The sequence below is a fragment of the Copidosoma floridanum genome, unplaced genomic scaffold (genome assembly GCF_036245765.1).
Source record: "Copidosoma floridanum isolate Cflo_tuat_1 unplaced genomic scaffold, Cflo_Japanese_pri ptg000014l, whole genome shotgun sequence".
Lineage (NCBI taxonomy): Eukaryota > Metazoa > Arthropoda > Insecta > Hymenoptera > Encyrtidae > Copidosoma > Copidosoma floridanum.
In genome coordinates this window covers 1,746,561-1,769,304 of record NW_028321891.1, presented here as the reverse complement: position 1 = coordinate 1,769,304, position 22,744 = coordinate 1,746,561, and the positions used below count along the sequence as shown (strand labels likewise).

The 22,744-nt window shown below is 45.4% G+C and overlaps 1 protein-coding gene across 4 annotated transcripts in view; it reads left to right on the top strand.

The window, feature by feature from the left end:
• The window catches only part of kn (EBF transcription factor knot), a 69,301-nt gene extending 50,179 nt beyond the window's left edge, over positions 1-19,122 (top strand). The window contains exons 7-13 of one of the 4 annotated variants that reach the window (XM_089591823.1): positions 10,860-10,941; positions 11,345-11,477; positions 14,041-14,195; positions 14,348-14,474; positions 15,078-15,395; positions 15,488-15,784; positions 16,859-19,122. In XM_089591823.1, coding sequence (XP_089447949.1) covers positions 10,860-10,941; positions 11,345-11,477; positions 14,041-14,195; positions 14,348-14,474; positions 15,078-15,395; positions 15,488-15,784; positions 16,859-16,977 — 1,231 coding nt within the window. In that variant the 3' untranslated portion in view covers positions 16,978-19,122. Of the gene's footprint in view, positions 1-10,859; positions 10,942-11,344; positions 11,478-14,040; positions 14,196-14,347; positions 14,475-15,077; positions 15,396-15,487; positions 15,785-16,267 lie in introns of all 4 variants that reach the window. The other 3 variants (XM_089591824.1, XM_014362907.2, XM_089591822.1) reach the window with 3 other exon arrangements.
• The last annotated feature ends 3,622 nt before the right edge of the window (positions 19,123-22,744 follow it).

Below are 22,744 nucleotides of genomic sequence, written 5' to 3'. Positions count from 1 at the left end.
AGGTCACCAGTTGGAGCGATATTTTTTTTTTTTTTTTTTTTTTTTTTCTACTGGCTTACACCTGTTTAACTCAAAAATAATAATAAATAAATTCCCGGATGCTTAACCAAGTTGTTTATTGTACCTGCAGTTCAAATCAGTCGATGTGGGGCAGTCGGCAAAAGTCGCTATCAATACCCCTACGACCACAATGTTCGAAATGACGAGAAGGGAGAAAATTAACATGTCGACCTGGCAGTTCATACATCGCTTTTTATTATTTTTATTATTTATTTACCTACTGGCTTACACGTGTTAAATTAATAATAAAAAATTCCCGGATGCTCAACTTTAGTGTTAACTGCACATCGTCAAATAGGCACCCTCTGTATAGGGCAGCACGTAAAGAATCGGTTGTTGTTTCGCGCACCCCTTGTAAAGGTGTCGAAGCCAAATGTGCCATATTTGATGTGATGCGAGTTGGGATAGATTTCATCATTATAGAAGTCTATGATCTTTTAAAGTCAAGGTTAGCAAATTTAATTTTTTGCAAAATCAAAATTAACAATTCCCCAGTCGCTCAGGGGCAATGATCTTTTATTTAGAAAAGGCCACGGGAGTTGGGGGGGGGGGTAGGAAATAAGAAAGAAGCTCTCGACAAATAAAAGCACGCGGGGGAGACAAGAGGAAAAATAAGCAAGAGGAGGAGCCCCCGTAAGTTGAGCGAATAATTTCGGAGCAACACGAGGGAGGGAGCCAAGACGAAGGAGCGGAGTAAACCGCGCGACGTGTATACTTGTACAAACATACACACACATATATATATATACAGCCACGGAGGGCGGCTAACTGTGTACACTCGTTCTCTGTACTACAAGGCGTATAATTTCATACAATCTTGGAGAAACTCCCATTCCTATTCCCCTTCGCCCGACATCCACACGCTTTCCCCGGGCGTTTTGCTCGGATTTTTTCAACTTTGCTGCAAATGGATTCTCCACGCGACGATGATTCTCTTACTTTTTTCAGTTTCCTCTTCCCCTCCCTCCACCCTAACATGCACTCTCCTACATAATGACCGAAACCAATTAAGTTGATGGCGTCGCGCGACGCATCATCGGTATGGGAACAAAAAAATAAGCTCCCGGGAGGTGGAAATATTTTTTTTTTCCTCCACCGGAGAAGCCACGCGGCCACTCTTCCTCGATGGCGTTGGGGAGGAGAGAAAAAAAAGAAAAAATCGACCAGAAATACAACGGTGGGCCGAGACAATGTCGAAGAAAGCAAAGAACGATGAACGTATACACAGGAAAGGATGCCGGAAGAGCGCGTCTCAATATATATACATACCTACGTGTAGCACGTACACACGCGTGAAGAATTTTAGAAAGAGACCAATGAGAGCCTATATACGCACGTGCACAGGGAGAGAGTGGCTCGTGGGGGTGGGAGAAAAAGGAGAGAGAGAATATCCCGCGGGACTATCGACTGCCGAGCCCCGAGGGGCGAGTCGATATTCCACGGGGACGGCCCTCTGTGTTATATGTATATACGGCTCTCCCTCTTCCTCTCCCCCTGCCTGACTGTGCGTAGGTGGGTGTGTATATATATATATATGTATATGAGCGCATAGCACGCCGTCGTTGACATTCGACTCCTAAACACTCGGCGCAAGCGCACTTACCGTGGCCTCTTTATTTCGCGCGAGTCGCCCCCACATGTGCGCCCAGGGAGGAAACGACGAGCCAAGGGTATAGGTAAAAGATACCACGATCGCGTATATGTATATGCGCGCGTCGGGGGCACTCTGTCGTTGGATCGGATTTTGACAAGCGCCACGCGCCTCCTTACGGAGCAGCTGTCGTCGGAGCTTGCGAGAATAAGACCGGCCTTTCAGTCGTGTGGCTTCGTTATGTTTGTTTTTCCTTTGTGCGACAACGGATGAATCTCCAATGCTTCCCCTATATACGTAGAGTTTGACGATTAATCCGCTTCGCTTGTTATCGCTGTTTATCAGTACCTTTTTTTTTTTTTTTTTTTTTTTTTTTTCTTCTCCTTTCCCTCCTCCATCTGTATACTTAACGTCAATGTGCGTCAAAAAGTACGGGTACGCAAACGGCCAAGAGCCCAAAATTCAATGGAGCCCATTACCTTTCGCGAGTACGACCGGAGTAATAATCACAGCGTTATCGGCACCCGCGAACTCGCCCCCTTGTAGAGCTGCAATAACAGGGATGCGACCAAATATGTATACGGAAAGTCAGACGGTAGCGATAACGGCTAAGCGTGTAGGTATGTATAATATTATATGGTATGGGCAGTAGCAGGGCGGCTTGTCAGCACTAGCTAAGTTATTTAGCGGTTGAGGGTACGGCCGGTGCAGTTGGCGGGCTCGTCCTCTAATTGTAACGACACCTCTGGGACGCGCATCAGCCGAGCATCTCTCGCTCCATCTCCGAGTTGCGCCCCAACAAACGTTGCTTGACCCTATATGTACCCCTCCCTGTATTGCTTCACGTGCTTAAAGGGACGGTACTTTGGGCAACGACATGAAAAATACCATGGAAAACTTGCCACCTTCTGATTCTTAACTTGGACTCTGGTACGAGAGAAATATACTCAAATCAGAAATGCTAAATCACCCGACACTTTTGTACATCCGTGAGAACAACTGTCAAAAGACAAACTATATGTGTGTATGGGTTGGCACGTTGTACACATACATCTAACATTTAATTTCGGTGGGGGGGGGGGTGCCGTAAAAGGAAACGAGCCGTATCCGACGCTATCTCGAAGCAATAAGCAAGTATAATTACGACCGGCAGCGCGCGATGTTTTTGACGCAATCGCGTACGTACAGGGAGAAAGAGGAGAATGGCAAGGGGAAAATTGCCTCTCTCTCTCTCATTCTATGCCGTATAGGCTCCCGATAAGGTCGTGTCGCGATAATCGTTATCGACGCGTGATCAACGTTTCTCGGACTCGTGGGTACATACACACACACACACTGCCCGTATACGGAACCCGACTCCCGTGCCACCTCGCCCCCCCCCCCCCCCTCACTGTACACTTTACTCGTGGCATTTCTCTGCTGCTGCTGTTTCGGGATACCTGCTCCGTTTTCCCCCGGAAAATCATCGACACCTCGTTTCTCTTGGTCGATCGACGGTGCCGATCTTGGATTTGCGGTACAAAGAGTGAAACCTACCGGTACCCAGTTAATTTCGAAGAGCTCGGCATAAACAATGGGGGAAAAAATAGAGGGGAAAAAAAAGAAGGTCCTCCCTTACCTACAACAGTACACAGCAGGAGGGTCTCTATCCGCAAGTAGGCGGCCGGCAACGAGCAAAGATCGAGCTACTTTATTGCAAGCTCTCGCTCTGTGTACGGCTCGCCGAGGGGGTGGTAGAGAAAAGGCTCGTCGCCGACATTATCATCCCGGGTTCCCTTCTCTCGCTCTCCCGTACCACCGAAGCGAGGAGGATTACTGCCTCTCTCTCTGTCTATGGCACATTGCCATGGCAACACCACACCGCGAGATACGACGGCGTGCAGCCCTCGTGACTCTGTGCTTGCCGCTAGCTTGCTCTATATAATATATATATATATATACATGCGCGTGCCACGTGTATGGGTACACCTATATATATATATATATATATTTATGTGCGTTATACAAATGTATAATATATGTGTGTGCGCATTGGTGTCCTGATGGCCACCACGTCTCGGCCTGCCAACATGGCGACGACTGCGCGTTAACCCGCTTATGTCGTGCAATTCTTTTCCTGCTTTTCCCCCTTACCCACCTATACGCCCGCTGCAACGTACGTTTTCTTCTTTTTTTTTTTTTTTCTTTTTTTTTTTACTTCTCGATTCTTGACTGCGGGGGAGTCGAAGGAGACGGTACCCTCAAAGAGTGCTCCGCTCCAGTTGGTTCCGACGCGAGTGATTTTCTCTCCGTGGGTCTCTCGATGTACGTCGGATCGTTTCTCTTTTCAATCGTGTCCGCGAGCTGGAATTGTTTTTACAGGAACCGGGGGTTGGAGAGCTGCCCTGTGTGGAAATCTGCTGGGTTTTTTTTTTTTTTTTTTTTTTTTTTTTGCTTCCTGGGGTCTAATGAATCTCTCTGCTAACGATAATTGTCCTCGGGTACCTACTTTTAAGAGATTACGGATTTCGTTTCTTTTCTCCGTAGTAGGTACTTTGCATCGAGTCAAACAAATCGAATTTCCACGTTTCGATGTACGGCGAGCTCCTCTCGCGCCCTGATATATTACCCTAAACGAATCCGTGCCACGAAATTGCTTTCCCAGTTCGTCGCGGCCCGCGAATCGACGACTGCCCGGCCCACCCCTGCGATACACCCGTACAGCTCAGTCGTCCAGAGCAAATAAAAAGAAAAAAAAAAAAAAAAAAGTAGGAAAGAGAGGGGGAAAGAGAAAGGAGAAAAATTAATTCCGCGAGTCCGTCGGTCGCCGGGGCTCCTTCGTCGCGCTCGGGCCGTCCTCTGGGAGGGATTAAAAAGTGAACGGTAGCAGTGCAGGCGAGAGAAAGGAAAAAAAAGGGGGGCGACACCCATGGGTGGGACTGAAATTAAGACAAATTTTTTAATAAAGCCCGATAGCGATCAGATATGCTGCCACTCTCTGTCGTGGCACAGCCTTCGGAGGTGGCGTCCCCGAGCTCATGTACCTTATACGTAATATTTTTTACCCCGTAATTACCTTAAAAAAGATACGGCAAACCAACCCTTTGCCTCTACGCCCACGCTGATGGTAGATGATTGGCGGTGACTACAATTGCAGGATTCCACCATCGATGGATCGAAAAATTGCCCAAGTCAAACAAAATTACCCTCCCAATGGAAACACGGCCGATCGAAGAGCCAACGATACCCCGTCGATACTCGATTCAACAGCCCTCGAGCGCCACTCTCTTCGTCGAAGCTCCTTTACGAACAGAGTGTACAGGTATAACCCAATAATCCGGGCAATGTACGCGCGAGCCCGCCGTGCAAATCTGCTTATTACCGGGAAATCAATTCTCGATTAAATCTCGCTGGTAAAGTTGGGGCTCGCTTTAACTCCCCGGCGGTACAGCAACGAGGAAAATAAAAGCAGCCGAACGGGGCAAACAGAGCAGAGAGAGATAGGGAGAGAAAAAAAACGAGGAGCTGAGGGAAAGATGGAAGGAAAAGAGAGGGAAAAAAGTGTCGAGCGAATTTGCGTATAGCCGAAAGTGCGAGCCGGGCGCGTCGCGCTCGGGGACTTTGCCGAGTTTCCGAACTACCCGGCTGCTCCTCCTCAAAGGGGAGTCTCACCGTCCTCCCTTTGGCAAAGTGTGCCGGAGACGCTCCTCCTAAGCGAGTTAGCGAGTACTACCCACGCGTCGCGTCCTCCTCGCTTTTTCTCGGCTGGTTCAAAGAGATACAAGCGCGCGAATATTCAAATTACATCCCAACCACCTCGTTCGGCAAATTGTCCTCCTCCTCATCTCTGGTTTTGCGCCTCTCTCTCGACAGATAAACACATCCGTGTAATCGTATCCTTACCGCGACGAGCTTTGGTTCCGCGGTGGAGCTCTAATGGTTTCGGTAAACAATTTTTTCCTCCCAACAAATGGGAGGAGCGTACACTGTGTTATTTACACCCATCCTCCGAGTAAATTTAACGGCGCACGCCGATCCCGAAACTAAGTTAGCCCGGATTGAGCGACGAAGCCCCGCGAGGTCTCCTCTTATTTCTCTGCGGTGTTCCCATCCGCTACTGTCTACCCTTCCCCGATGACTTGCGATATACCTGACTCGCGTAAGCGTGACGTGCCACTTGAATGTCTATCCTTCGTTTACAATTAAAAAAACAAACAAATGAATCGAAAACTTTGTAAATCAAAAAATTTCACTCCTCTTTCGCACCCAGTGCTCGAAAAATACCCGATTACCCTGAGCTTGGCTTGGACTTTGTATATCATACACATTATATCCGGAAAGTGGCGTGTGCCTCGGAAAAGGATTAAATTCGGCCTTTCTCCGGATTAAATCCCGCCCTCTGCAACGACGGTAAAATTGCTCGGTATACGCTATCGCGTCGCCTTGGGCAAGAACGAGACTATACCGTAAACGCATGCATGTAAATATACCTATGGCACGAGACGTACAATATCACTGCGCGTCCTCTGATTTCTCTATAGCCCCATCCCAGGTATATCCAGATTGTCCCTGTAAAAATAAAACGTCGATTTGTCGATTAATTGGAAAAATCCACAATCCCCTCCCCCCCTTATATGGAGATGAGCCACGCGTCCGTGGAGAGCATGTATATATTATCACGGTCGTCCCTCGACACGTAAACCGCCAACTATTAAGCCGCTCGTTGTATCCGCCAAACCAACTCCCCATAAACATACCTGCACTCTCCGATGTTAGCGCGGGCAGAGATAACCGAACGTCGCGTAAATCGCTCTAATTCGTGGTAAATCGGCCCCGCCTCCTCAGCAAGTCCTATATATATATATGAACCTGCTCTACCGTACCAGGTGTGTGCAGTGTTATGCCCCGCTGATGCAAGGCAGCTGCCGTCTCGCGACTAATGTGATGGACTGCCATTAGGGGAATTCCAAGGAGGAGCCTCCGGACCGTAACTATACATAGTTATACGCGCGTACGGATAAGTGGCCGCACGCGTAACCTCCTTCCTCCCCCTTACCCCCTACCAACCGTGCTCAGCGCAAAACGTATTACTTAGCCATGAATTATGCAGCGGCTCGCGAGAGAAGCCGGTCGTCGCTTCCACTGCCGAATATAGACCGAGACCTGCTCTCTTTTCGCAAAGCAGAGAGCCGGTGCAGCAGCTAGTCCCCCGTGGGACCTGTACCTATATATATATACAGAGCACCGGCTGTGTCTAATCTACCTTGCATGCCCTCGTAATTACGCTCCGAAAGAAGACACGCGCTCGCCGAGAACGACGAGAGGGATGTGCCTCGGTCAGCAGCAAGACGACGGGGGGGCTTAACCCAGTCAGTGGCTAAGTACTTGCCTACAGTCGAAGCTGATTACGCCAGCTAAATGGCTTAGGGTGACTATCGTCCGCCCCCTTTTTTTTTTTTCTCCCTCTGGGTAATTTCCCGGTGGTGAATGATCGCCGGCTTCCACGTCTCTTTTTTTTTTAATCGTAGATGGTTCTTACAAGGTGCTCGAACACACGGTCTTGTAGGCCAAGTTAAATTTGGCTCGAGGAACGGTAAATGCAAACTTGGTGTAAATTCGACGGAGCAAGGAGGCGTAATGGAAGCTGGTTAAACATTAAGCATCCCCTGGTACCCTATACCCGTACACCGGTGCACCGGTAGCGCTACAAACTAAGCCCCCGGCATTATCGCTAAGGTGTACCTATGTATACGTCAACAGAGGATAGGGGTAAGGCACCGATCGTGCGAGCCTCGGCCTCTGCACACGTTCTTATTAATTGAGACTCTTGGCTGGGCTTGCATTATGCATTTCCACGGAGGATCGCCCCGAGCCTCCTGCTATACTGTGTACATCGGATGGTTTCGCGGTGATCGATCGGTATGTGTATCGAAAGGCTTCGGACGGCCAACTCGAAAAGCTCATTTCAAGTAGCTGGAAAAGACTCCCCAGCCACCCTTGGTGTAATTGGGCATTGGCAAGGATATAAAAACGCAGAATTGGTCCTTTATTCGCAACGAGATCCTAAAATGTTTACCTAAAGCTATTGTACCGATGATCGAGGATAGAACATATGTGGCTCTATGGAAAGGGATTTTTGTTGTTCGTAACGTGATACACCAATTTTCGACGCAAATTTCGAGATGAGAAATTGAATCTTAAAGGTGATGCAGGAGATAAAAATGAAGCCAGAGTGAACTGTGCTCCTAACAGAGGGAGGGAGGCTTACCGGGGGCTTTTCAAAACGTGATTAGAGATTCTTCGGCGCAGGAGATAATGGATTTTTGATACACCCTACGCCATCGCCCCATTTGCTACTATTATGCCCGTCTAAGCCCCACTGATGTCTTGTTTCACTTTTGTTGGACGAGCGACTCTATTTCTAAAACACTGTTGTAGTTTTCATTTTGAAAGTAAAAAACACTCCGATCGAAATATTCATCATAATATGTACAGCCAACTTTGTAAGTGGTGGGAAAAAATGTCGATCCGGGAGGGGCGTAAGTGCCAGAATCGCGGATAATGGAGTCGATGGATGTAGTTTTTTTTTTTTTTATTCTCCAAAGAGAGTCGACAACAGTAGCAGCAGCTCCCGTTAATTGGTACAAGGGAGAGTGTGCAAACAGAAACTCGTCGGTGCCGATGATTTATTGCGAGGTTCGATTGAATTTATCAGAGGGCAGTATTAGGGGCAACTTTTGCCGTGTTGAGTTTTTTTCGTGCACCATTCGCTTCCGTCTTTTTTTTTTTGTTTTTGTTACCGAACATCGCAAAATTCCCGCCTCCTCCTCTCTGCGGCTCGTAAAAGTGGCCCTATAGCGCTTGCCCCATTCGCATCTTTTTTTTTTCCTTTCTTTTACGCCGTTCCGAGCGATATCCGATAGATGCTACTCCTCCCGGTCGTTTTTGCCCCGCTCGAGCACGCGTACATATTTCACGCTCCGCTGATTCGTTAAATGCCGACGGATCGTTTCTACTTTTTTTTTCGAAACGAAAATACCCTCGATACGTGTGCCACGTACATTTTTAAAAACCAACTCCCTTCTATTTTTTTTTTAAACAAGCATCGGAGCTACAAGCGTCGGCCCCTAAGTGAAAAGAAAAAGGACGAGCCGTCCCTAATTCCGCGAAAATCTCGTCAGCCGGCGCATGATGCGAAATGACTCCGGAGCCCCCGGTAGCTCCACTACGAGAGGATAAAAATCTAATAGACACCCCGGCGGAATCGAGTTTATTCCCCCACGGGCCGGAAACTAACACCCCGAGCGGAGCGAGCACGCGTTGTATCGATGTCGCCTCTTTTTTTTTTTTTTTTTTTTTTTTCTCCTCTCTCATCTTCCCCGGGAAAAACGAAATCCAGTTCGCATTTGAATCAAGCCCGTAACGCAATCCATTAGCCGCGCCCCGCGCAACCTCTTAACAGCCAATACTTTCTCGCGCGACGCGTGCACAGAGAAAAGTGGAGGGAAAAAAAGCGCACACGTACGACTAGTCGGCCGTGCTCGGGGGTGTCGCTCGCTATTAGCTCTGACCCCGGCGATCCCTTTCATCCGAGCTCTCCCCCCCCTCCCTGATTAGACACTGCTCTTCGGCGTGTTGTCTTTTGATCGCTTCTGACAGCCGATGTTGCCGAGACGATGATCTTGACATCTTTTTTTTTTTTTTTTTTTTTTTCATCCCCACAGCCCACATAGATCCTCTAGAGCATAAGAGAAGAAGAAACAGTATTCGTGAATGCACGTAAAATTTCCACGGGCGAATTTTCGCGAACAAAGGCCAATCGTTGCACAACACATCGCTTCGGATGGAATTCCGTGTGCGCGCCTATACGTATCTGGAGATAGGAAGTGAACCACCGCCTCGAGGCTATATATGTATGTGCACACGTAGTTCGGGGCGAGATTTGCGCCTCCGATACGCAAGAGTCCCCGCGTGTACACAATGCCGCGTACGAGTGTACCTATCCGACGGTAGCGCACCCCCATCCGGCAGCTCGATAGAATCTTAACGCCCTCCTCCCCGGGAGCAAACGGAATTAAATGCGCGCCTACACGCGCGGTCCATGGAGTGTGTAACGGCGTGCCGTATCTGCTGCCTTTTCGTTTCGGTTGTTCCTCGGTGCCTCTGTATGTACGGCTCCATTCGACGTATACTGTTTATTCACGCAATGACAACTTGCCCGCTGTCCAAAGCTCGTCGTTTGCCGGTTACGATGCGAGTTCTTTGTTTTTCCAGTAATTGAAAGTTCCCACAGGTGTGGCGCGTTACGGAGAGCTAAGTAGGATAAGTCGGTGCAAATTGAAAGTATGTGTTTGATTTTTTTCACGGGAGGGAAGGTACATGGGCTCTGTAACCTTTGTCTTGTTTCGTTCGTTGACGGGCACGGTTCATATGCGTATTTTTTGGCTCACTTTCGCCGCCCTTTCGGTTCCTTTGCTGATTTCTTTTTTTACAGCGTGTCACCCCCCTTTTTTTTCTTCCCCGACACGATATTCATGCGTTCTATTTTTACTCTGTCGATTTTCGCCTTTCCTCTTTACGAGTACACTCTACTCTACATACGGCACACACGTATAACATTTCTAGTATATTTTTTTTTTTCCGCGTCGATCCCTCGCGCGCAGTAGGGTGTAGGTACTCCCGAAAAAATGCTCACGGAATTCAATATCCCCCTCCGATATTCTACATAATTCATGAAAATTGAGCCGCCGGCTTTTTAGGCTGGCGCGGAGGCTCCCTTTCTTTCTTTCTCGGCTCCTTATTTTTCCTTTTCTTCTCGCCCGGGCTTTTTCCTACGCCCTTATTCCCGTCGAACACCTCGGGCGCGCGGTTTATGTACTCTTCTTTATCCCTCCAAGCCGCGCCTTTCACCCCTTTTTTTGCCCACGATCGCAAAACTTTTTACGCGGGAGTCCAACAAATAAAGTAAAAATTAAAATTACACGTCTTTTGACGCGTGTCCCTAATTTTTTAGTTTTATAAATATTCAGCGGTAAGCTATACGACTTTAACCTATACTGATGATTAAATACAGAGTACCAGTGTCGCAGAGGCGACGATTGGTCCATGCGCTATTCAAAACTCACTGTTTGGTCCAACCTCCCCAATCACTTAGAATATTGACTAAACGTCACCAACGTGAGTAAGTTCCTGATGCTAATATTTTTCCCTCGTTTTCTTTGTGTTTCAGGTTCTTCTTAAAATTCTTCCTCAAGTGCAACCAAAACTGCCTGAAGAACGCTGGCAACCCGAGGGACATGAGACGCTTCCAGGTGAGTCCCGCGTGTTTGTAATGGTCCAAATCAATTTGCCGGAAGCAAGAGCCGCGAGAACTCAAATAAAAACTTTCACAAGAGACACCCTGGCGCGAAAAACAACCCAAGAGCTAGTCGTCATTTAGACGGCCGGGGTGGCAATTAGACCGGTGTTCTCTCTGCACCCCCTTCATTGCTCGCGCGCGGTATATCCTTTCCGACGAAAGGGGCGGACTGAGTTGAAGAGAGAATCGCCGAAAGTGCGCCCTCGCTAACTTTCTTCATTAGTTTTCCAAGACGGTGCGAGGGAATGGAAAATTTTGCAAAAAAAAAAAAAAAATGTTTAACATTTCAAGTAGTACAAGACTACGCGTGGCCAGCCATTCGGACGGATGAGAATATACGTGGTTTATCGTTTCAGGTGGTCATATCGACCCAAGTGAGCGTAGACGGCCTACTCCTGGCGGTGTCGGACAACATGTTCGTGCACAACAACAGCAAACACGGCCGCAGAACGAAACGGGTAGAGCCGAGCGACCCGAGCGACTACAACGGTAAGTCATATGTACTTTATTTGGGTACAAAAATCACGCGACTCGCGTGACGTTTCACGCGGCGCCATTTTCACGGTCGGGGCAATCATCGCGCGAACGTTCGAGCCATCCCTCTTGCGACCGTGAAAACGCCGAAAGTGTAAAAAAGACAAACGCAGTTTGGGGAAGAAAAATAAGGGGGTGGGCGAGTGATTCGGTAGAATCGGTATAACGACCGGTAGTAGGAGGAGGGGAGGGGAAAAAGGAGTCGCAGGGCAATTCGGCAAAGTTTGGCGTCGCTCGCGCATACAAACGGCCGATATCGCCTCGGCGCCCCTCGTCGCCTCGCTCCTCCCACGGCCGTCCGCAAGACGAGATGTAAATCAACGGTAGGAGGCGAGGGGCTCGGAGAACTGCCCCGTTTCCCTTTTCTGCCACCCTCGAATTTTTCGGGAGACCCGCGCCTCTTTGTCCTCTTTTCTTTTTTTTTACCTCTGTCTGCCCATCTGAGAAAGCTACCATCCGAAGAGGTAAGGGAGCGAGGGGAAAAAATTTAATGCTAAAACCGATCAATTATTCCGAGGTGAAAAAAAAAAAAAAAAAAATAAGGTGCTCATCAAGGATCGCTTAAAAGTGACGCTCGCAATAAAAAAAAAAGATTTGACGCGCGTACAACGCTTGAAAAAAGCTCCGCGCGTATGGCGTGTGTATATAGAGAGGAAATCGTTTGAAACGAGAGGGGCTTCGCTCTATAACGACACCCTCTAATTCTGTTTATAGTCGCGGCTGCCGAGCAATTTAATTGTAAAGCGAGTGAGAGAGGCGCGGTGTGTGTACCTATACGTGTAAGATATGCGGGGCGCGCTTTCCTCGATCAGCGACAAAAAGCACCCTAGCCTCGACAAACGAGATTCCCTCCTCCACCTCCCCTATACTCTGCTTTATCGTGCCTCCTCCCCGTCTCCTGCCGCCTCTGCCGTTCGAGTCATGGCCCGTGACGCGCGACGAATTATGTAGTAACTTTGTACGGATGCGTAAGATGCTCGGGGAAAAATAAGGTTGCCACGAGAAGCCGAAGAGTAAATTTAAAAGCCGGAGCTCACGCTTTTTTTTCCGTCCCCCCTCCGGATTCTTATCGTTTATACACTTGGATTGTAGAATGCGGCTGTGGAATATTTTTAGACTTTCTTTTTTTCATACGATTCCATATCGATTTTAGGATGCGAATGAAAAAAAACATTTTTTCTCCCCCTCGAATGTGTACCGGAGGGGGTTGAACCGCTAACTCTGTGTAGGCTAAGAACCCAAGATTTTCGTGGGCCACCCTGTTTGTAACTCGTTGCTCTCGAGCTTTTTTTTTTTTTACCCTTTGCACCACCTAATTACAGATAAATAAACATTTGAACCGTCCACTAACTAAAACAAAAAATTTTTTTTAAAAATGGTTAACCTCCCGCGGGTTGCCCGGCAAAATCAGCATAATATTTCAATTAGAGCGATACCCCCCGAGCGAATTTTCCGCGGAAAATAATCCCGAGCGCACATAAATATTAATTTCCGTGGGCTCGCGATCGGCGTGTAATCTCCCGCATAAACCCGTGCAAAGTGCCGCAACCCCGAACAAACGATTCGCGCGGCAGTTTGTTAAGGAGGGCGAGGAGGGGGGAGAGGCCCGAGAAAGAGATTTATTGTATTCGCGGAACATTTGAGAGTCACTGGCACCCACGGCAATATACCATTATGTCAGCCGCTCTCCCTCTCCATATCTCTCTTTCCGTGTACACAAAAACTTTTCTCCTCGAGCCCTCCTTATTTTGATTATTTTTTCCCGGCTCTTGTCTCCCCCTCGCCCCTGCTCGTCTACCTTTTTGATCTCAATATCGACTATCGGGTCATTGCCGTGCATGAACGCCATACATCAACGATCGAACTGCAAGTGTAAAACAAGTACTCCTCCGAATGTTTACTGCAGCTGACTTTGCTGTATAGGTTGCACAGTTTTCCACCGGCGCTATCTCCGTATGCAAATGCCTCGGTCTTCGTTATTCTTTCACTGCCGATCCTCGCCTCTTTCTCGCCACCTACGCGCACCCACCGAGAGAAACACCGAGGGAGGGAGGGAGAACGGTTCGCCGGGAGGGAGGGGAGTATACAAAATGATATCATTGGGTTATAAATTCCGAGCGGAGACAGCGGCGGGTCCGATCGCCCTCTCCTTTCGCCCCTGCACGCGTTCGCATACATTGCCGCCCTCGCCTTTTTCGGGAAAAGATAGAGCGGATACACCCCGTCTGACTGGGGAAGCACACCTTCGGAGCTGTGTGGCCTGGGGAGCGAATAAACAGGATATATTTTGGTAATTTTACGCGCGGGTCCGCCGATACGCCGCCGCTATGACGTTTCTTCGTTTCGGGGGCACCGGCCTCTTTCGAGTTACTTTTTTTTTCCTCCCCTTTACCCCATCGGGGCATCCTTAACGGCGATTCGTTTAATTTGGACGTGCACGAATACAGCACGTAGGTATATAATATACACAGTGGTAATGATAATGATAACAACAACAGAGCGTCTTTTGTCTCCTTAGGTCTGTTTCCGCCCCTGCAAATGGCGACGCCCTGCATAAAGGCGCTATCGCCGAGCGAGGGTTGGCTCAGCGGAGGGTCGACGGTCATAATCATCGGCGATAACTTCTTCGACGGACTCCAAGTTGTCTTTGGCTCCATACTGGTGTGGGGTGAGGTAAGTCCTGCTCTCTCACGATGCGAGAGAGATATTATATCTGCGGATTTGCACAGAGAGATAATACACATACTCGAATGCCTTTCCTCGCGCGCAACGTGTTGCGATAAATTTTGACGCCCTGCCTTTTGGTTTTTGTTGTCCTCGCGCAGCTGATAACGCCACACGCCATAAGGGTGCAGTCGCCGCCGCAGCGCAGTCCCGGCGTCGTCGAGGTGCTGCTGTCGTACAAGGGCAAGCAGTTCTGCAAGGGCTCGCCGGGCAGATTCGTCTACGTTTGTGAGTATTGCGAATTATACATAGGTGATACGGGTTCGGGCGATAAATATTATTGTTACCCTTATATGGGCCGATTTTCATGTGTGCCATTCAATTCAAAGGTTGTCCGTTACGTATCTTGTCCTACGAATAAAGCATCGTAGAGAGAAGAACTAAACTCTCTTGGTATTAACGTATGGCTTAATTTTTTCATTGGTCTTAGACTCACATGTAACTGTACAAAATAAATTTAACGTGATACTACTCTTTCAGAATCTAAAATTTCCACAGTTTAGGTTTAAAATTTTTTGTCACAGTTCATAGAGCAAAGAAAAACCTAATAGTTTACCAATACGAGCTTTTTTAGTAAGAAAAGGGCATGTGGAGCCTAATTACGTGATAAAACGACTGCTAAAACGATTCATTAAAGAATAAAATGCAGTGAGGAATCATTTCGTAAAATCAAGAAATTGTAAAGTTTAAAAATTCAGAGATAGTAATTTCCGTACCACAGGCTTTATTTCGCTTGTTTTTTTTTTGATCAAGAACAAACTCGTTCCCGATCCCGTGAAATTTTTTTCGAAAAACGGTCCGAAAAAACTCACCCTACCCCTTTTTCCCAAGCAGCGACGAACGAGCCGACGATTGCCTACGGCTTCGAGAGGCTGCAGAAGCTGATACCCCGACACCCGGGAGACCCGGAAAAGCTCTCCAAGGAGATAATCCTGAAACGAGCGGCCGATCTCGCCGAGGCCCTATACAACATGCCCCGCGCCAACCCATCGGCACCCCGAAGCCCGGGCTCCAGTCATGGGTCTCAGCAACAGCAGCAACAACAGCCTCCCACCACGGGCACGTCCGCGGGCACGGGCTTCAACTCGTACACCGGCCAGCTGGCGGTCACGGTCCAGGAGAACGGCTCCTCCGCAAAGTGGACCGGTGGTGAGTACGGCGCTAGTTGCTGGGAGTCCAATCACGCGAGAGAGGCGGTGCACTACCAACAGCAACCTTACCCATTTGACTTTGGCGCCCAGACGGAGCTTCCGTGACGACGGGCGCTGGAAGCGGGGCGAGCGCGAGCAGCGGGGGCACAGCGAGCACCAACGGCTCGGCTGGTGGTGGAGCCGGCGGTAGCAGCGGGCCCGGTAGCGCTGACGCCTATCGCCAGAGCAGTAGCGCCAGTCCCCGGGGGGTGGTCTCGAGCGCCGCCAGCAACGGCAACGGGAGCGGATACTGCGGGAGCTCGGCCAGCACGCCCCACAGCCACAGCACCACCGGCAGCTACTCCGTGGCTAATCCCTACGCCGGCAGTCCCACGCTGTACACCTCGCGTAAGTTGTCACTGTTTTTATGGACATGGTCTCTTGTTTTTTTTTCTCTTTTTTTTTTTTTTTTTTTTTTTACTTCATACATTTGGCTCTTGCATTTGCTTACTCATCACCATGCGAACTTTGCATACATACGTATTTGCTTGCTTGGCTGTGTTTATTGTCGACGCTCAAGTTCACGCATTTTCTTCACCTCATTACGTGTCCAATGTGTTCATCTCGATCATTGAACGAAAGTATAAATTAGAGCCTCTCGGAATCTTTTTTTTTTCTTTTTTTTTTTTTTTTTTTTTTTCCATACAGGAGAGCTAAGCGAAAACTGAGTGCAATGTGTCACAGTGAATCGTTAAATCGTCATCTGATGAAATCATAAAAATGCATGCCCACGATACCATACATGCCAAGCTTGTGTTTACGTATACAGAGCTGCCGTCTCTCGTTGGCCGTAACTTATGATTTTTCCTTGTGGATTGTTTTTCGTTTTAGCGCACGAACAGTACGGAATTTTCTATTCGGCCGGGGACAGCAGTGCTTTCGCTCCCGTAGTCCGACCGCCGACCAACTCGGTCCCACAGCACTGGTCCACACAGCACCACCTAGCTACGGCAGCCCAGTAAAATCAATTAAAGACCTAACAAGACACGAAAAAAAAAAAAAAAAAGACAAAACGAAAAAAAAAAACCAACAGTAATTGCAACTCATTATTGATACTAAAGACACCCCCGCACGTGCAACCATGTTGTCATATCATACCTCATTTCATAGAGAGCACGACATTGGAAAAAAAAAAAAAAAACATTAAAAGCTCATCAATTCGAGTACTTTGTGTTTCCACCGTATCAATTGTCACATGCATGATCGCTACTTCACATGAAATCTTCGTTATGTTTGCGGCTTTGCTGTACGTTGTCCTACACATCACATACGTATCATTGTTTTTCATAATTGTTGTAAGATGTTCGCAACTCGTCACGCTTGAAGAGAAAAAAAAAAAAAAAAAAAAAAAAGAAAAAAGCAATGCCACTGCCACACCAAACAATGACTAAAGTAAAAACCAACACAGTGGGCATGTTACAGGGCTAGGTGACGTCGTTGGCTCGCCGTTCAACATGAACCCGTTCATGCTGCCCACCTGCAGCCAAGGCTATCACTCCGCGGCCAACAGCCCGCTGCTTTCATCCTCGAGCGGCAAGTAGAGCCGTCGCTCGCATGATAAGCTCAAAAAGGGCTTTACTTGTTGTTGTTGTTATTGTTGTTGTCTCTCACTCGAGACGCGTCAGAGTGAGGGGCAAACTTGATCTGTACAGATTATGAACGCACGACCAGATGAGAGCCCGTTTCGCGGTTTTTTCTTTGCGCTTACCTATACTCGAGGGTCGAGTGCTGTTTACGAGAAAGTTGACAAACTTTTTTTTTTTTTTTCGTGACTTAATTTTCTTTTTTATATTTATATCAACGCGTTTAATTATTTTATCCATTGGGGAATTTTTTTTTTCTTTTTAATAAACTCATGAAACGTCATTTGCTTCAATGGATTTTATTTACGAACGAATATATGCGTACCTAAACGAGTGTTGTTGTGGATGAATTTACAAACTCTGTAACGCGGTATGAGAACACGAGCATATAAGAAATTATTGTTATTGTATTTAACCCAGACAAATGTAACGGTAACGCAAACATGACGCAAATGCAAGTCCGATGATAAATAAAATACGAGAGGGTTTGACATGAGGCAGATTCAAGTACTGTAGCGTATAGTAGAAAAATTTATACATATCCAGTGTGTATCGAGAAAAGGTCAGGATGAACTTTCGTCGGATTATTTCGTTTTCATTGTGCGGCGGCATAAGTATCGACATCGTAGTATTCCAATTGAAAAATAACGTAACACCGCGACGTTTCATACAATAAATTACTCGTTTTTTCGGAAATACAGGGAAATAAAAAAAAGTAAAAAAACTCCAGTCTTTCTTGACAATGCTACGATAAAGGTTACATGAATTTTTTATGGACGATGCTTTTTTTTTTTTAGACGAGGCAAGCACTTTTTTTTATTTGAATTCAAAAGCACTGGACTCGTGTGACAACGAGAACAATATCGAATGGTATATTTACGAGATTAAGGGGACGGGGGAGGCCTTGAATGTTTCACGAGGAAAGCGAAGGGGAATTTTGCAAACTCTGGAGAGCAGCTAAAGATGGACGTATTACTCCCCAATGAGTAACTTTAAAAAATCGCTTGTAAACAGCAAAGACGTTAACGTCTCCTCCTCCCCACTTTTTGGCCTCGTATGAAAAGTAAAACAAAAAAAAACAAAGTGCGTCTGACACTAAGTATCGATAATTTTGTAGTGAGTTACGATGAATGCGTTCGTATAATAATTTATACATATTACGAAGAAACAGAAAAAAAATAGACTTTAACGTTGTACATTACATTTGTAAATATTGTTGCGATGTACAAAAAAAGGAATGTGAAAGTACGATCGATACGAGACCCGAGTGTCCGTTGCGCAGTGGAGAGAGAGAGAAAAAAAATTTTCAAGCGAAGTAACAAAGTAATCATGAGTTATCTATACATAGATGTACATAATCCTAGAATCGTAACATTAAGCTTATCTTTTATGTAAGGGATTCTGCGTGCCTCGCGATGCTTTTTTTCTATGTTCGTTCTTCCTTTTGATAGTCAAAAACTTTCCGTATTAAAGTACGTCGGAAAATTCAGGATGTCTGGATTTTCAAAGAATTTATGAATAAATAAAAAAAATAATAAAAAAATGTTCAATCGACGGGTGATAATTTAAATTCGTAAGTGTTAGCGAGAGCATGTTGCGATCCACGCGGGGTCTCGAATAATGTATGATAAATAAAAATTAAAAAAAATAAATTGTACGTATCAAATCGGATTGTTTGATAAATCGGTCCAAACTTACACAGAACTTATGAAAGTATACGAAAGAGGAACAAACAAAAAAAAATACAAGTACGGAGTCACACTGTAGGTAGAATTCGAATTCATATTTTTATTTTTTCTAGCCTAGGAAGTACCGAGAAAATTAGTCGCCCATTTAATGCTACCAATGTAACCAATAGACGTGTAAAGTAAGCAAAAACGCAGTGGAGATTGTATTATTTGTTCGTTTACAGTCTGTAGAAAAGGAGACGGAAACCCCGATTTCTTTCGTTAAGTTTTCTCGATTCAAAGTTGTTTTTCTTTTTGTTCCTCGTGAATCTTTATTTACCCCCTAATCCACGCACAAAGCCGTTACGAATATAAGTCCATTTTTTGGAACACGAAAATGATAAAAAAAAAAAAAAAAGAAAAAAAAGAAGAAAAATAGTAATAACAATAATAATAATTATAATAATAATAATAATTATAATAATAATAATGGTTATGATACTAAAAAAGTAAAGGGACGGAGAGAACCTTGTTGATGTATATTAAACTATAAGCGAAAAAAATTTTTTTGGGAATTAAACATTTTGAACTCTTTCGTGTCGAATGGTTTTTTTTTTTTCCTCCACAACCCAACATACCTACACCCCCCAGCTCCCAGTGTACAATGATTACCTCAAAACAATATCTGCTAATCGATCGGTAAAATAAAGCTCAAGCATGTATACGAGGGTCGAATGCACCGCACGGGTGTACAGCGAAACAGGATACAACGACAACACAGAACTAGTGGTGCAGGCCACTTGGGCCGAGGAGGGCCACTTCAGAGCGATTAGTTCACATGGTGTCCCGTTACACGAGCGATCGGGAGCTGCACACGCAGATCCAGCCGTCGATGGGCGCGGGGGCTGTTTGCTTTATTAGATTTAGATTGCTCGGCGCGTGCCACCGGCGCGTGCCGCCCGGCGAAATTACTTTGACGCGTGGGCTTTGTGCGGAGTACAGTCTCGTCTTACGTTTTGCACAACGCAACTATTTTTTTCTTTTTTCCACGGCTACACTACGTACCACCCTCCTGCATCTTTTAGCCGCGTCGAACGCCGGCAAACACCGACAGTATTAATTTGTAATTGCGCTCAAAATATTAGCTCTGTGGGGAAGAGAGAAAAAAAAAAAAAGAGGGCGGTCCCTGATTGGTTTTGCATTGTTTGTACACGCACGCGCGTGGCTCAATCATACTGATTAATTTTTCAGAGGATCGACTGTGATACACGTGTTCTTGCCGTGAATGTATTTTTTCACGTGGTATATCTTGGCGCGTCCATTAGACTTACAGCTCGAACGTTATCATCGGGTATTACCGCTGTCATGTGCTTCGAACGTCAAAGTTGCTTTTATCATTTTTCGGCTCCCCCATTTGGAACTCCCCCCCATCGACCACTAATCCACCGCGGACAATCTGCTTATATATATATATTCCAAGCCTGGTTACGTAAGATGAAGAGTCTCTTAAAATAAAAGGCAGCCGGGAGGGACGGGGAGAGAGCAAATGTTGCCTTCGATTCGTATGTAAATAAACGTGCAGGGTATTACGCATGCAAAGTGAATCGAGTGACCTCGTACATTGTATTTGCATGACGATGTGGTAAAGGGGGGGGGGGCTGGGTTGAAGTAACTATTTTTGCACTTCAAATTCAAAATTCATAAAAAAATATAATACACGCGCTACAGAGATGGCATCATCGTTATTATTATGGCAACGTTCGCCCTTACCAGCTGGGATCCTTGTGTAACCCAACACTGCATCCGAGGGTAATAAAGAGAGTTGGTGCGCGGACCGGCAACCAATGCAAAAGAGAGAGAGAGAGAGAGAAAAAAAATGCGATAAAAGCTTTCAGATTGTCCTAATGAAGAGCGACCCCCTCAAAAGCATCATCCCCCCCCCCCCGTCAACGGACGGGCTCTCGCGTTCGCAGAACTGGCTGGATTGTGTATGTATACGCGGGGCGAAAGATGAGCATCGCACCCGGCTGGGATAGGAGCAATCCCGATGACGGTGATGATCCGTCATCTCCCCCTTGGCCCCGTGCGCGGTGCGATAAGATCGCCGCTCTCTTCGTTTTGTACAGTATATCCTCAACCACACACGCATGTATGTATGTACCCTTCATTGGGTCCGACTCTCGTCTCCTGTTCTATTGTGCTCTACGCATTACCATCTGCTGATTACCGAAGTTGATCATCATCTCCATTCCGAGGGATATATTATTATGGGGTCGCGCCAACTTGCGCGAAAGGATCGTGCACTGTATATGGTGTGCGTATATGTGCGGGCGGGATGATTCTTCCAACGGCGAGGGTGGGTTTTAAAATTTTCCTCTAGATATTTTCTGGGATGCATTCGTTGTAATTTTTTTCGTGAATGGTCCAACCAGTTGTGGTGGCAAGGACCGAGATACAATTTTCCATGGACAGTATAGGTCTGACAATTAGCCAGTTGCTTGCTAATGAGGTTTTTTAGAAAAAGTTGCTTTATAGTACAGTCAGTCGATGTAGTGATGATTATTACAATGAAATATTCTTATTTACAATGAAATGTACTCAATTTTTTAGCGAAATTTTCCGAGCAAAAAAAAAAGTCTTTCTACTTCGAACTATTTTTTCGACAGTCCCTTTCAATTATTACTGAGTTTGTCAATAAGATATCCAATTTTCCGGTTTGGAAAGTTATAACAGCAACACAACAATATATCAATAAAATATACACCATTAAAAGTTACTATGATAAAATGAGATGTTGATGGAATAATTTATTTTATTTATGAAACTCGTTGAAAGAATACAAAACTTACTTATGATTGGTGCTTTTGATATGAGCGTAACGTAATAAAAATATAATAAAGCAATGTTGTCGCAAAGACTTTGGTGATAAAATTGGTTACGGCGCCTTCCTAAAAAAGGCTGTCTATACACTATACAGTTCTACATTGAATTTATAGACATATTTAAACCCATCATTCTCCCACGTGGTAAACTGTGGCTTTCATTTCAATACTTTCAATTTAAATATTTAGAACATGGCTTTTAAATTGGATAAGTAAATTTGGGTATTGGCAGTGTTGTACACCATAATGTAAAATTTTAGTACTTGTAATTTATTGTCACGTACGATATCAATAATAGATATTTTTGAACTAAAAGTAATCGAAACCTAATATTGCTATATCCCTATAAATAATATACAAATATCGCAAAAATTACGATAGAAAGAAATACACAGGTAGAAATTCGTCTTTTACTGTGAATGTATATTAGACATGAGCGATACCAAGAGATTAAAAAGAAAATTTTGAAATGGTTTTTATTTCACTACGTTACATAGAGTTTAATACCCGACATACAACCCTCTCCCCCCCCACAGTACACCAAATAGAATCTGAAAATTAATGTTTCCATTAACTGGAATTTACCATTCACGCTACCTTGGACTTGATTTAAATGGGAAAGTAAGCAAAGTTGTAAAAAAGTATGTACTTTATTATTTAGTTTATGACTAGCTATTAATGTTTAAATTATACCTTAGTAATGCAATAAAATTAAAAATTTGATATCTTATGAATACCATAAGTAAAACTTACATTTTATACACTTTTGTTACCATATTGAACTTCAAAACGATGACATATATACATAGTTATAGGTACTCTCTTGTTTATCAATTTTCTACTCTGAATCAATCGATCAATAGTTTGGTGTATGCAGACCTAGAATTTTAATCGTTTTTCTAGTTTTGGGATTTGAGAACCCATACTTTTTATAACCGGGTCCTGAGAGATGTAAAAAAAAGTTCCACATTAACGGGGGATTTTTTATCTATTGATTGTGGACTAATTTTTACTTGAAAATTCATAATTACTCATGATACTTCAGGATTACCTTTTCTTCGGTTTAGTGATAAATAATGATCTACACTAAAATTATCAATAAAAAAATTCCTTGTTTAGATGCGATTTGTTGAAGAGCATCAACATTTAACGATTATCTTAAGCTAGCATTTATAC